Source organism: Corvus kubaryi, unplaced genomic scaffold, assembly GCF_017639235.1.
Source record: "Corvus kubaryi isolate FWS band 111438036 unplaced genomic scaffold, C.kubaryi_AGA036_p1.0 37398, whole genome shotgun sequence".
Lineage (NCBI taxonomy): Eukaryota > Metazoa > Chordata > Aves > Passeriformes > Corvidae > Corvus > Corvus kubaryi.
The window spans coordinates 15,532,078-15,546,925 of NW_024581137.1; the positions used below are offsets into that span (position 1 = coordinate 15,532,078).

The following is a 14,848-nucleotide window of genomic DNA, read 5'->3' on the forward strand; positions in this document are numbered from 1 at the left end:
AAAGTGCCAACAGCTATTACTACAAATGCCAAGACAAGTCCATTTTTCTTGAGCTGTATGAATACAAACAAGAGAAAGTAAAGATACTATCCAGCAGTTCTGCTCTAAGTGTAAACTCAATTCAATTAGTTAGCATTCCACTACACTTTCTCAGTGGACACAACGCTACCATGTGCATTAAGCTTCAGTGCTCAGGTAACATCCTTGAACAGGTCTGCATTTTAGATAAAAGCTTTTCCAACAAGAAAAGCACATTCATTAAGTGTCCAGGAGGCTTCCCAGATGCCGTTTAAGTTGAACAGTTTAGATATACCCTAATATAAAAATACCACATTTTTAAAGTCTGAGAATGTACTACTTACTTGGGCTACTAAGTCAGTTTGTTCCTTCTGAAACATTCGATTCAGTGTTTCACAGGCTATCCCAACTATATCCGACCTCTTTTTCATTCCATTCATGAGAGGGCCAATGGTCTCCAGTGATGCCATTGCTCTAACACAAAGCTGTAGAGAGACAAACATCCCAAGGACTTTATTTTATGCCAAGATTAATGGTTATTGCAGATATGGTCAGCCAACACCATAAATTTCTCTGTGTTTAATCCATCAGTTAGGTATAGGTCCCTGCTCACTTGTTACACAGTATTTATAGTTAGAATAATGCCCTTTTAGGAACACTACTAAACAATACAAATAACTCCAGCTACGCTTTTCTCCCCTCAAGCACTTAGAAGATTCAGTACCTCATTGTCTGACAGTATGTGCATGACACGAATGGCACTTTTAGGAATGGCATTGTTCTTGTGATTCATAGCCTGGATTATCTTGTGAAGATGACCAAGAGGAGGAACTTGATCAGCTAGCTGAGGCTGGGCACTGAACAGGCACACAGTTGCTGTGGTAATGGTTTCTAAAGTTTCCCCCTGCAGAAAATTGAAAATCAACAGAAAGTGCAACTCAGTAAAGCCTTATGTATCATCATAATAACAACATTTGTCACTTGCTCTGCATTATAGATTTTTTTTCCCTCATGTTTTTATGTCACTTTGCTCTCAAACTGTTAAAATAACAAGTTAAGAACATGATTATCAGCTCCAATAGTGGCAAACATTCACTAGTTCCACAAAGGGAGACCACACAGGAATTCCTAAGCACTATTTCAGCATCTTGAGAATTCAGTATCTGGCTAAGTTGCTCTCAGTGGAATCATGACAGCATGGATGTCCAGCTGACCACCTGAATTCCTGAAGGGTTCTGCAGTCTGTGCAGAAGCACTTGTCATGCCTTGTGTATTCTCCATGCCTCTACAGACTGCTATCACACCTTTGTAATAAAGATGCCTGTTTTATTCAACACGCAAGTTAGTTTCCATCCTGCAAGTCTAACCCAGAATCTGTCTGAACACTGTTAAAGAATTAATTTTCAAACTGTAATAGATTTGCTGTACTCATTACACTGTTAGGTGGCAGCCTTCTGTAGGTCACATAATTTACACCAGAATGGGAAGTTAGTGTTGCAGAAGGACAACAGAAGTCTCAAGAGCAGAAAATAGGTGGTGTAGAACAAATGCCATTTTTTTAGGTTGGTCAGTCATAGAATAACTAAAAGACTCTTCATTTGTTAAGCCTCATCTCTAGCACAAAGTAAGTCTCTAAGACTTAACTGAAGCTAATTCTATGGCTTCAGGGACTTTAAAAACCCTGACTCATGTTCAAAAGTTGCCTAAACATATCAACAGGCTTTAAGAGAGAGTCAGAAAGCAGACAGAAAACCCCACTCATGACGGGAAGAAAGTGTGAGAATCTAAGTTAATCAGACACTAAAAGACTAAAAACTTAGAAATGCTAAACAAATTCAAAGCACAGAACCAGAAAAAATCATCTTACATGGGGGTTATTTTTCTCCAGTAGTTCAGTAAACTTTTCCAACAGTGCAATGAGAAATTCTCTTGGTTTCCGTAAAACCCAGGCCGGCTGGGCAATAAAAATCCTGAGGAAGACTCCTCCCACTGAAAGTTCACCTTCTGCCTCACCATACACCACAGCAAAGTCTTCAGGCAGCTGTTGAATTGTAAAGTAGAAGTTATTGACAAGGGTATTTGTGAGAGCTAAAACCGTTGCTTTAAGTGGTCAGGGTCACTAACTGTATTCTCCAAAACAGAGCTGTGCAAGACCAATAAACCCTTCATCTTGAAAGAACATGAGGTAAGAAGTGACAGTAGAAAGAACAGTGCAGTGCAGGCAGCACCACTGCAGTGAACTTTTCTTTCAAAGAACACAAGTAACTGAAGCTACACCTGCAACAGTGGCAAACCCGAGTTCAAGAGAAGTACCAGCAACAAGGCTGATGACACAACAGCCCTTTCTTCCTTTCTTGCACACTTCCAGGAAAGGTTTCTCACTATCAGTCCAAGGAAGTTTCCAGTTTTCAACTGGATCAAAATAGCCATCATGATGTGTTTAGAAACTGGTTTACTGTTGGGAGGAAGTCATGTCTAGCTTTTCAGAGATACTGGGAATCACTACATACTGAAGCACCTCATTGATAGGCCTGATGTCAGGGAATGGCTCAGGACTCAAATATTTTTTGAGACTCAGTGACTTACTAAAGTTACCTCACATTTACTGGGATCAAGTTTACTATGGCTGTGTAGTGACAGGATTTTTTCCAGCAAACCAGTATTTTCCTTTGTTGCTGATTTTTTATGTGTTTTAGAATGACCTGGACTACCAGAACATTCAGAGTATGCTGACAGTGGTTTTACCAGTAAGTGTCTAATTTCAAGGTACACATAGTAACAAAAGCATTGATTCGACATTAAACCAGTAATGTTTTCAGTTTTGAACAGTTATGTTCACAGCACAGCAGTGAATTCCTGTTAGTACTTTCAGAGAAAAGCCTGTCAGAGTCACATACATGCATCTATTATCATGTGGCTATAGCCTCCCTGGACACACTCAAAGCAGAAACAGTACATTTTTACCTTCCAGTTAGTGTCAGGGTTGTCCCTCTGAAGTTTAAAGTGCCTTTAAAAAGAAAGTAAGTTTTAATGAGCAGGAAAAGAAAGCAGTTGTCTTCTCTACTCAACACCTCAGTCTCCCTCCATCATTGTAAAGCAGTTCCAGCTTCTAAGCCCCATTCTCCCCCCACTGGATCCCTCCAAATCTTACAGCAGTAAGCAAATACCTGAACTGTGCACAAACTGTACCTGCATCACTCAGTTACAGGTACAGTACACAAACAACGAACAAGTTTGTTTCACAGAAGTCTGGCTTGCAAGAATTCTACTTTTTACAGGCAGAGCTCAGTCTCACAGTTCTTCTACAGCAACTCTGGTTTACTGCCACTAAGAGAGTGTCTCAGTTAAAGATAACTGAGTCAGTAGGTTTCCACATACTCAAGCATCATTTCTCGAACTGTTGTTGATACTCTCTCCCTGGAGCTGTCATTCCAAATTAATTCTGGATTTTCATGAGTTCCCTCAAAGATATGAACAGCAGCTTCAGGGTTGTCTCTCATGGCATCCATGAAGACTCCAGGTAAAAATTTCATTAATGTAATTCTAACCTAGAAAGGATGAACATAAATGACATTTAGTGTATCATAAGACAAACTAACTGACAGGACAAACTGACTAGGAAATGGAAAACTCCACAATGTCCAATTATCTGTAATGCTAGAACTGTCAACTGCTAGACCACAACACCACAAAATAAAATACTGCTATCATTTCAAATAGCCACTGACACTGAAATCTAGGCCTCTACTGTTAAAAGTCATTACAAATGGAAACCAAATTGCTTATGCAAGCTACTGTACATACAGCAACTTCCAGAAGTCTGCTCACAGATTAAAAGCTAATTTATTTTGAAAAACCCTGATTGCTCTTACATGGATATTACATCTGATTACATGGATATTTCAGACACAGAAGAGGATTTTTTTGCTCATCTTTAGAGAGATGCAGGTACTACCAACAAAGAGTTCCAACATAAGCTGTTAAGATTCTTACCTTTGGACCCACCAGCTTATCTGCAGTCATTTTGGCAAAAAGTTCTGCTGTTTGAGCTCGGACCTGTGGATGAGTTGAGTTGCAAAACATATCTAGTAAGTAGATTAAAGCACCTGTAACAGAGAGATAGGAAGCACTCAATTGGGTTTTTTTCTGGTCACAAGTAGTAGAAATTCTCCAATTCCATACTGATTATTCTAAAGGGAAGAGTGGCCACTCCATGCACTTTAGATCCATTGTTGGAGAAACATTTGCTTTCAGTGTAATAATGTACCTTTTGCCATGGCCTCTTTAATTATTTTTGTGCTAGATGTCAAAGCATACAAAGTTTCAAGGACAAGCTGCCGACCTGTCAAAATAAAGAACACGAAGAACTTTGTGTCACAGAGAATGAATAACTAAAGATAAATGTAACTGATCTTAACAGAAAACTGTATCAAATGTGCAATAAAGCTTAGGACAATTTCAAGCTTAGGGACTTCTGGCTAAACTACATTAGTTAAGGAATGTCAATCAATCACACATTTTAGTACAGAGTAACTTCTTAATTAGATGCTAATTAGCTAAACTCCCAGGAATAATTTGTCAATTGAACACTACACAATTCAGAAGTAGTCAGTATCTGCAATTCATACGTTTCAGGTCACACATTTAAGACAAAAAACTGGTCACACACACAACATTTTTGTAAATCATCCTTGTTAGCTTTGGATATGATAGTCACTAATGATTAAATCAGTAAACAGAATAGAAGTGACTTAGCTGCATATCATAGGGCCTGTGTGATGACAAAGCTGGTCTGAATTTTGCATTTTTTTTAAAAAACAACCTATTTCTAGTCCTGCTTCCTGTCATCTCTAAAAAAATGGTGATTCCTGTTTGGTACCTCTGCTTTTCTTATCTGGCAGGGGAATAGCTGATAGCTGAAGAGTGTTATACACTAGAACTGGGCATAGAAACACCGTGTTTCACTGAGGATGTATTGCAGTACTGTTTTCACTGCTCTCAATAGCTGAGCAACTGGAATGGAGCACAGCAACAGCTGGGAAACCTGAGGAAAGCTTTGTTCTTACTGTAGTTTTTCTTCATAATCCAGCTCTCTATTCTATAAAGCTAACAAGACCGTTTTAACTTAAAACTCAGTGCTAAGCTCAGCCAGCTGCATTCTTATAAATTTCTGAGTTAGAAACTCTTTGCCTTGCAAGATGGAGGATCCTATGGTACATACTTGAAGGTAAGGAATGCAGGAGTGCCAGTAAGTTAGCAAGAACCATGGCCTCAGCAATGTTGTTAACACATTCTTGATTACTTGTTACTATGTTCACTACCTGCAACAAATAAGAAACAGCACTTGATTATATTCCAGCTATGAAGACACTTTTCAGAAAACACGGTGTATGAAGTCAGCCACCTCACTGGCCAATAGAGCTGATATTTACATTTATTCCTGCCACCAAACTGTTTTGTCTCTTCAGAAAAGAAGGATGCAAAAGGCACAGGCACAAAGTATGTTTCCTCCAAGGAGAAACTGACACCTTGGAACCTTCATCTTAATATTTTTTAGATGTTACTCTTAACAGCTACACAATCAAGTTTGTTTATGGTGATTATGTAAAGCATCCAGACAGGAAGGTGTTGGCATTTTTGGCAACAAACGGGACGGGCAGCCTGGACAGGCGCTCCAGGAGCCTTTTATTATTTTATTCCGTTATCAGTCTCACATACCGAATTGAAACAGAGATGGTACAGAGCTCACACCGTCACAGGCATCCAAAGACTTCCTTGTTACAGAGCATGCTTAAAAGCTTTTTAGCCAATCAGCATGCTTCTAAAAGTTACAGACAACTGTCTTAACCAATCCCCAGTCAGCGCACATACCTCTGCTATGCACAATGCTGGCTTGTTATGCCTTAACATAACAATACACAATATTTCACTCTAAGGCTTAAACTTATCTATCTCGCTAAGCATATTTTTTGCAACTCCAAAATCTATCTAGGCCAAACCTAGAAACTCTAACCATTGTTTTTAATGCCCTTGTTTGCTGTTAGTTGTATCTTCAAGTTTTTGCAGCTAAAGCTGATGCCTAAACTCTTCTGCTTTATTCCTGAAAACTGCTTTTTTCTCACACCTAAAACTCTTTCACCTTTTGTGTTTCCCCACAGGAGGTTGGGAGTTTGTGGGGGTTGGTTTGTTTTTTGGTTGGTTGGGTTTTTTACCTCCAGAGCCAACTGCTGCACCACACCAGCTCCATGAACACGCAGCAGGGAGAATATCAACTTAAAGTGCCCTATGCATTCACACTCAGAACCTGCAAGAGACCAAATAAGTTACTCTTCATGCTAGCCAAAGCATTCACTGAAGGCTGTCCCAAGCCCACATCTCATTATACAGACAGGTGTTAAAGACTACACAGCTGTATGTAGTCTGCCACAGTATTTGTGACAGTTCGTACAGGACAGCACCTGCTACAGAGTTAGAAAATTATGAACTCCTCTATTAATCTAGCTTCCACAGAATTTCAGGTCAACAATACTTCAAAAACAGAGGGTAACTCCCCTCTCTAAGGAGAGTAACTGATGTAGTTCTTGGACTACCTAGTTACTTGCATGCTTACAAAACAACTGAACAAATTCCATAATTTTATTTATCATTGATCATCAATACCTCCTGTCTTCAAATACACTTGCCCTTTCAGAATGTCCCAGCTCAGAGCAGGGTTGCTTTCTCCAGCAGGAACAGCTGCCTTCAGGATTACAATTGCATACACAGAGAACATCCTAACCAGCTATTATTAGATGCCACAATAGTAACATGGCTTGCTTTTAGAAGTAGCATATAATACAGTAGGAAAACATCCTAATCATTTGTCTCAGGGTTTTCCAGTCTATACATTGATGTCTGCTCATAAAACTGCTGGTATTAGCTGCCCACTCTCAAAAGCATCTTCTCCTCTTGTTTTACTGAGGCCCTAACACAGGTGCCACTTACACACAGTACTCAGTTCAAGGAATAAGGTAATTTAAAAATCAGTTGAAGATTCTTTGAAGGATTACAGAAAGTTTCTTTCAAGAGGTTTAAGTCTTCCTAGCAACAGCAGGATTGAATTAGAGTTAAAATCTAATGATTCAGAGATGAAAACAGATAAGGCTTGAACTTAACCTAAAATTTTGCTACATCTACTGACAATGCTCTCCAGGTAAGGAAAAAACCAGCAAGCTTATATGGCTTACCAGCAATGTTAAAGTCTGTTAGCCAGCAAAACAAGCTTCCTTCTCACTGGAAGATAAAGACTACAGAGATCCACAGTTTTTAAGGTTGTCCACAGAAGAGTATACTGGGGAAGTTCAGTTTAAAGCCTACCTGGACTGTGCTTTATGACGTTTCTCAGAGCCTCCAGGGCCATTTCAACTCTCCGTAAGCGATCTCCATGTTGGTTGGACTCCACTTTCCCAGTCTGAGTTATTGCCATTAGTGTATGAAGGTACTGTGCTTGTGAGCCTATGTAATCCAAGAGGCTTGCAGCAAATGCTTTAGGAAGCTTTGAAGTAGAGATGAGAGCATTTTTAGCTGTGTGATGCAACAGTACCCACAACAGAACAAAACGTATCCATGTAACTTCTACATATCACATATTCCTTTTTTCCAGACAGGCAACATTTCTCTATGATCACTGTAACATCTGGATCACATTAACCCTATTTCTGTCTAAACATAGACTTAAAAAGCTGCCACTACTCCAACAGGTGTGTTTGCCCATATATATCGATTGATTGTAAAGCCAGTAGGCAGAACCACCACCTCCTGGAACTACTGAATCAACCCAAGTGCCTGCATTGCAAGGTGGTAGAGAGAAGTCACCAAGACAGCTGAAGCAGCACACCTTATGACAGACTTGTTCTTTTAATTTATTCTGCTCCAGTGAAGAGCTTTCTCATAACACGCTGATCTTGAAGGAAATTTCCATACGATTCTGTATTTTCTCCATTCTGTTTGCACTGACAGATAAACATGAAGAAGTAGCATTCCAAACACTGGTTTCAACAGGAAGATTTTTAGCTACATCTCACCTCTAGTTGGAAGGTAGGGACCTCATTGTAGACTCTAACAAAAATCTCTCCCACAATAAGTTCCTTTGCATGGTCACTGAAGACAAAGTCAGATCCATAGCTCTTGTCACAATCACCCTTTAAGCAGAGATAAGCAGCACAAGCTCAGACAGAAAATAATCTCATAGAAGGTGTAAAGCTATAATCTGATAATGAAACAGGCAATACTTGAACAGAAAACTTAATGCTTCAGCAAGTCAGAAGCTCAGACTGAAACATAACATGAAATGAACAAGCAAAATCTTAGGGTTTTTGTTTTCTTTTAAAAACTACAGAATGAAGAAAGTGACTTAGGAGTAGACAACAATGGATACTTGTATTAGCCATACAATTGCATCCCAAGCAGATATAAGAAAACACGGAACAGTTTTTTAAAAAAAATAGTAGTTGGATTTAAAGTAAAGAGTATCTTACTCTCTTAATCATGCTTTCTTGTTGAGATTCTAAAAACTCAAGTAATTCAGCTCGTGTCCCATTGTTCCAGATCAAGTAGGGGTTCTCTGTGTTACTGTTAAGCATCTTCAGAGTCTAAGAAAAGGAATTTACATGATGAAACACATGTACAACAGTTTTGGATCATTATGCACAGTAATCAGCATGTTTCGTGGTACTAGTCAATCCAATGTCATTAACAGCTACACCAATTACACAAGTAAGTTTGAAGTGTGAAATTTCCAATATTGGAAAAACAGTATGTGCAAGTTACATGGTACAGTACAATCTGCATTTTAGTCTTCTCTCTATTTTGCTCTGAGACACTTACTTCAGATTCTCCATCCACTTTTGACAGTGAGCAGCAACTACCTGCAGTACCTCTTTATACATGACTTCCTTGGCACCACTTTTGAAGAGTTAAGTTTAACCTTTGCTCTCCATCATCATTATATCTTTAAGCCTTGAACTATTAACTTTTTTGTTCCTATACTTGTTCTGCAAATATTATTCTATGAGGCACTGTTCCTGTCCGTAGTGTTTGAGGCTGAAGCAGTTTGTTTTCCCTGCAGTTACCTCAACTGCAAAGAAAAATCACACTGCTGTTCTCAGTATCAAGTTGGTCTAAGAGAGTTCAGTGTTTTAGAAGCAATTAGGTACTCCTTTCATAAATCACTACAGAAAGTTTTGGCCAACAGCAGCTCACCTCGGTAGGACTGACCACAGCAAGTTTTCTTGCAATGTAGGGTGTCAACATTCCAGCCAAGCTCTTCCTGATCGTTGGGTTTTCAGGAGTAGCTTGTTCATCAGAAAGATACCCTCCAAGGCGACTCAAGGCCAGGAGACTGAGCTTAGCAAGGCTATTTGCTACCTCCTGAAAAATATAGAGACAATTTGAGGAAACCTAGAGCTTTCTTACGATAGCAAAAATTTACTTTTATACTGTTTGCTATAGATTAGAAGTCTCTTGCATTAAGCCTATTAGAAACCATAGGTTTTGGCAGCTTTAACATTTGAACTCTTTAAAAAAACCAAACAACCAAAACTCAGAGTATTTACCACTACACAAAAAGTCCCTTCCAAAACTCTCTGTTAATGTTACTCTTCATGCAATTCAATAATTCTAACAAATATTTGAATACACTTGGCCTGTTAGTAAGAGATGGCAAACAACAGCTACTGGTTGTTGAAACACCTTGGTAACATTACCTGGTGGTTTGAATCTTCACTTTTCTGAATCCCACTCTCCTCCAATGTATAGTCATAGTTGAAGAGGTAACCCAGTAAGTACCAGAGAACACCAGCTTGGAACAAATGTGTCTGTAGCCAGTAATCTAAGGCAAAGGAGCTAACACACTCTACTCCTAAAGCAGCTACTCGTGGCATGGTCTGAGGGGGAAAAAAAAAGAAGTTTGCCTTAGTACCTGTAACCAAAGAATAGCAACTGGCTTCCTTACCAAAGACTTAAAAGCCAAAACTTGCTAATTCTGCAGTACTATCTAAGCAGCACAGAGATGAAAACTGAAGTAGACATAACTTCTGCAGCTGAAATATTTGGTAACCAACAACATGGCTAATTAGTCAGCATTTTTCAAAGGGAAGAGTACTTGAATAGTTATTTCATATAGTTAGAAAGAAGCACTGATGAACTGCTGGAAAAACAATTCAAAACTGCAGCAGAGATTCCCAGGTGAGTTTTTTATGGCAATACATGTGTCCTGCAGGGACTAAAGAACACACAAGCATATATAGTCAATTACTAGAATCTAGTTTTAGTCTCCTGTTTTCATACACTCCACATGAAAAGTTCAAGACAAGCCTTCCTCTCTTAATTCAGACAAAATTCAGCATTTTTATAACATGAGGCAAGTTCAAAAGAGCTAAATGTCAAGAAAACTTCTTGAATACTGTTCCCAGAGTTTATGCTGACTTAAGAGTCTGTTTATGAAAGATCTAGTTGTAGTACTTTAATCTGCTGATTCAGTACACTAAGCCAAGCTACTAGACAAGTCAGTTAAATGGCAGAAATAGCTGAATCTTTAAAGTGGCTGCAGTTTATATCTGCTAAATGGATTCAAACACAAGTGTTGAAACAAGGCAGTTGAATTCTGTATCTCATGATTGGCTGGGATCTTACAGAAGGGTTTGACCAGTCACTGCAGCTATGAGGAAAGGCTGAGAGAATTTTGTTTGTTCAGCCTGTAAAAAAGAAGGCTTCAAGGTCACCTCATTGTGGCCTTCAAGTACTTGAAGGGTGCCTACACAAAAGGAGGAGAGGGACTATTTACAAGCATATGGAGTGACAGGACAAGGGGAAAAGGCTTCAAACAGAGAAAGTAAGTTTAGATCAAATGTTAGGAAGATAATCTTTACTGTGAAGGTGGTGAGGCACTGAAACAGGGTGCCCAGAGAAACTGTGGATGCCCCATCACTGGAAGTCTTCCAGGCCAGGTTAGATGGGGGTCTGGGCAACCTAGTCAAGTGAAAAGTGTCCCTGCCCATGGCAGGGGGTTTGGAATTAGATGAACTTAAGGTCTCTTCCAACACAAACCAGTCTATGATTCTGATTGTCTTACCTGCCCTAAAAGCAGAATATTCCCCTACACATTTAACAGTTAAACACCCATTTAGACAAGGAAAAGGAGCACTCACCTTGCCATAATACAGTAGTCTACAGAGGTCCTTAATTATGTTAGGCATTTCCGTAATCTTCTCTCTGCATTCCTCAAACTGAGCTGCTACACTGTAACACTTACTAATGTATCCACATACCTACAAAACACAATATTTTATTGCTTCCAAGTGGAAGAAAAACACATGTTTACAATTGTATTTTTAATATATACACTACTAGATCAATGTTTTTATTATATATATGCACATTTGTGTTTATTACCGTATTATACATATACATACGCCATGTAGTCTTCTGAGAAGACAGTTAAAGGTGCTGCTTTAAACTCACCTGTACAGATACATCATCTGGCTTGCTAGAACGAGTCAGGACTGCTACACAACGATTAAATGCTTCTTGCAATACCTGTGAGGATCGGATGATGCACAAGTTCAGTCACAACAAAAACAGATAAAGGCCAGCAAAAACAAAACATTAGCTGGTAAAGTCATTTTTAATGGCTGAAGGGAAACATTTGACAAAAATCTGCTGCTTGCTTAAATGGTTTGTAGTGCAAAATTCCTTGCAAGTACTAGTAACCTTTGATGCTTAAGAGTTGACAGCCTTCTCACATGTGAGCTCATACCCCAGTCAGCATGCAGATGACACTAAGTTGTGTGGGACTATGGATTTTCTGGAGGGCAGGAAGGCTCTTCAGACGGATCTGGACAGGCTGGACCAATGGGCCAAGGCCAACTGTACGAGGTTCAACAAAGGCAAGTGCCAGGTCCTGCCCTTGGGTCACAACAACTCCATGCAACACTAGGGGCTGGGGGCAGAGTGGCTGGAGAGCTGCTGAGCAGAAAAGGACCTGGGGCTGCTGGTCAACAGCAGCTGCACATGAGCCAGTGTGTGCCCAGGAGGCCAAGAAGGCCAATGGCATCCTGGCCTGTATCAGCAACGGTGTGGCCAGCAGGACCAGGGCAGTGATTGTCCCCCTGGTACTCAGCACTGGTGAGGCTGCACCTTGAACCCTGTATTCATTTTTGGGGGCCTCCCTACAAGAAAGACACTGAGGTGCTGGAGTGGGTCCAGAGAAGGGCAACAGAGCTGGGGAAGGTTCTGGAGTACAAGCCTGATAAGGAGCAGCTGGGGAGTTGGGGTTGTTCAGCCTTGAGAAAAGGAGGCTCAGGAGAGACCTTATCGCTCTCTTACAAGCACCTGAAAAGAGGCTGTAGCAAGGTGGGGATTGGTCTCTCCTCCCAAGAAACAAGAGACAGGAGAAGAGGAAATCGCCTCATGTTGTGCGAGGGAAGGTTTAGATTAGATATTAGGAGGAATATCTTCACTGAAAGGGTGGTCAAGCACTGGAACAGGCTGCCCAGGGAAATGACTGAGTTGCCATCCTGAAGGTATTTAAAGAGACATGTAGATGTGATTTAGTGGGACTTGTCAGTGTTGGGACTAACAGTTGGACTCCATGATCTTCAAGGTCTTTTACAATCTAAATGGTTCTAATATTGTAACACGTGCAATGAAAAGGCCCCCTGCTCAAGTGACTTGTTCACATTTATCTATTCTGTTACATTGGAATTGCAGAAGTTTCAGCAGTTTTGTAAAGGAGTAGAGACACCTTGTATGTAGCTTGCTTACTCACAGTTCAACAGACAAGCCTAGGTCCAGAAAAGGGTATACTCTGCAAGATGTTTCTCCTACTGTATCCAGAATATCTGAGGTGTTAAGAACAGATATCTCAAGACCAAAAGTGATTCTCAATCACATCTGATTTCCTACGCACTGAGGATGTAAGATTTCTAGCTATGGAATAGTTAGACTAAAAGCATGCATTTCAACATATTTTTTTACATTTACCTCAATTCCACTTTCTCTCCTAAGTTCTTCTGCATTTAATGCTGAACAACTGACAGTATGAAAAGCAAGTTCTGTAGCAGCAGGCAACAGTGGAGATTCTTTGGAAAACAAAAGGTCATCTGATGTTTCAATGGTAATGGTCTTTATCAGCATAGGATAGCCGGCATACTTGTAAGGTTTCAAATCTGAAAGAGGAAAAAAAGTCCAAGTTTATGTATATGCAGAGTCTAAGCAATTTAAGCCACCACAAAATTATCAGTAGAAGATATATCAGATATATAAGGACTAGGAGTCCAAGAAAGCCAACACCTGGGAAATCTGGAGCAAGACTGAGCAGTCAACACAATCTGACTCCTCATCACATTAGAACTGTTCAGGCTAGAAGCTAACAGAGCTTCACAGAAAACTCATTTAAGATCAAAAAGACTTATATCCAGCTCAGTAAGCCCCCAAAGCTCAGAGCCTTCCAATGATGTTTGTCTCTCCCCAGAGAAAAACAAGTATAGCTTGGTCTGTGTCTTAGACCAGGATTGACTAACAATAACCCTATAGGGAACTTGTCCAGTTTGACACAACAATTTTAAGTTTTAAATTGTATTTTTCATTCCTGCAGAGTTCAGCAGTGCTAAAGAATAACTTCATTTTTCATATAGAGCCAACTGCAAATCAACCCGCTTAAGTCTATACCAATGCTGTCCCTAGCCCCTGACAGAACTAACAGCACTATGGCTGCATGTGAGGTTCGTAGTTTACCATTATAATGTAACACCTACGCAGCAAAACACTGTTGGCTCTGCAAGCCTTGGACATGGCAGCAGCTGCCAGCCTGGGACTGTAGATGGAGCCAAGTGTTAGGGTGCTCTAGCCATCCCTCTTTCCCAGTTGAGCAACTTTGCAGCACACTCACCTGAGGACTCTAACACAGATCAGAATCTCTGCAAGAATGGCTCACTGTTAACAGCCTGATGAGTGTAACCTCATGTATAACCAGCATCTTGGTGACTGAGTACTAGTGAGGATTATTCTGCAGAGATGGAGTTCTCCATACGGAGGAAGATTCAAACTGATTAGTATCGGAGCAGAGCACTTCAAAGAGCTATTTCATGCTGTTTTGAATTAAGTTTTACTGCAGAATAATTTATTTAATGGAAGAAAAAGCCCTATTTGAAGCTGTGGCAAGTCAGAAACCAGATCAACAGAGCACAGACTCAAGACGAGAGAAGATCAAAGCTGACCAAAATGACCACTAAAGAAATGAATACAAAGCACTTAGGCAGCAGGCTTACCTTCCTTATGCCTGTTGAAGAGGATGCTTTGAGTTTTCAAGATCAAAATTATGTTTTCTGGATCTGGCCCATCTATCACCTTGGCAGACTTTGTGCATAGAAACTCATATGCTTTATTAACTTTTTCAAACATATCCTGCAAAAAAGGAGGAACAGTTGTAAGAGTTGTTAAGAACCCTCTGAACTACTGGAGCATCAGTTTAGATGCAGGTAAAATAAAGCATTTCAGGTTACAAGCAAGAGCACTAGTTTTGTTGCCTCACTGCACTTCATCAAATATTCCAAGCAACACTTGTTCATAGATCAGTTTTCTTTTGTCTCCCGAACTCTGCCCTATGCAAGAGACAAACTAAGTCAATCATACTATGACAAAAGCAGTAAGTACAGCTGGATTGTGAGAATGGGCAGAGGATGCAGTCTGTCTTTGAAAGGGAACAAACAGCTTATTTAAGTCCTGTGTAGCTCTTCAAACAAGACCATTTATGAGATGTGAGTCTGATCTGACTACACCAGTTTACTGTAGA

General features: G+C 40.0%; 1 protein-coding gene across 3 annotated transcripts in view; it reads right to left on the minus strand.

The window, feature by feature from the left end:
- Positions 1–14,848, minus strand: part of DNAJC13 (DnaJ heat shock protein family (Hsp40) member C13) — a 57,735-nt gene that overhangs the window by 5,202 nt on the left and 37,685 nt on the right. For all 3 annotated transcript variants that reach the window (XR_006018493.1, XM_042042865.1, XM_042042864.1), the window contains 18 exons: positions 14,325–14,460; positions 13,039–13,223; positions 11,518–11,592; positions 11,205–11,324; positions 9,762–9,941; positions 9,259–9,426; positions 8,535–8,648; positions 8,082–8,198; positions 7,375–7,552; positions 6,231–6,322; positions 5,240–5,339; positions 4,286–4,360; positions 4,012–4,124; positions 3,397–3,566; positions 2,983–3,025; positions 1,886–2,059; positions 743–922; positions 363–503 (listed from right to left, as the gene is read on the minus strand). Coding sequence is in view for 2 of the 3 variants with exons in the window: in XM_042042865.1 (XP_041898799.1) it covers positions 363–503; positions 743–922; positions 1,886–2,059; positions 2,983–3,025; positions 3,397–3,566; positions 4,012–4,124; positions 4,286–4,360; positions 5,240–5,339; positions 6,231–6,322; positions 7,375–7,552; positions 8,082–8,198; positions 8,535–8,648; positions 9,259–9,426; positions 9,762–9,941; positions 11,205–11,324; positions 11,518–11,592; positions 13,039–13,223; positions 14,325–14,460 (2,361 nt within the window). In the remaining variant the exon portion in view is untranslated. The remainder of the gene's footprint in view (positions 1–362; positions 504–742; positions 923–1,885; positions 2,060–2,982; positions 3,026–3,396; positions 3,567–4,011; positions 4,125–4,285; positions 4,361–5,239; positions 5,340–6,230; positions 6,323–7,374; positions 7,553–8,081; positions 8,199–8,534; positions 8,649–9,258; positions 9,427–9,761; positions 9,942–11,204; positions 11,325–11,517; positions 11,593–13,038; positions 13,224–14,324; positions 14,461–14,848) is intronic.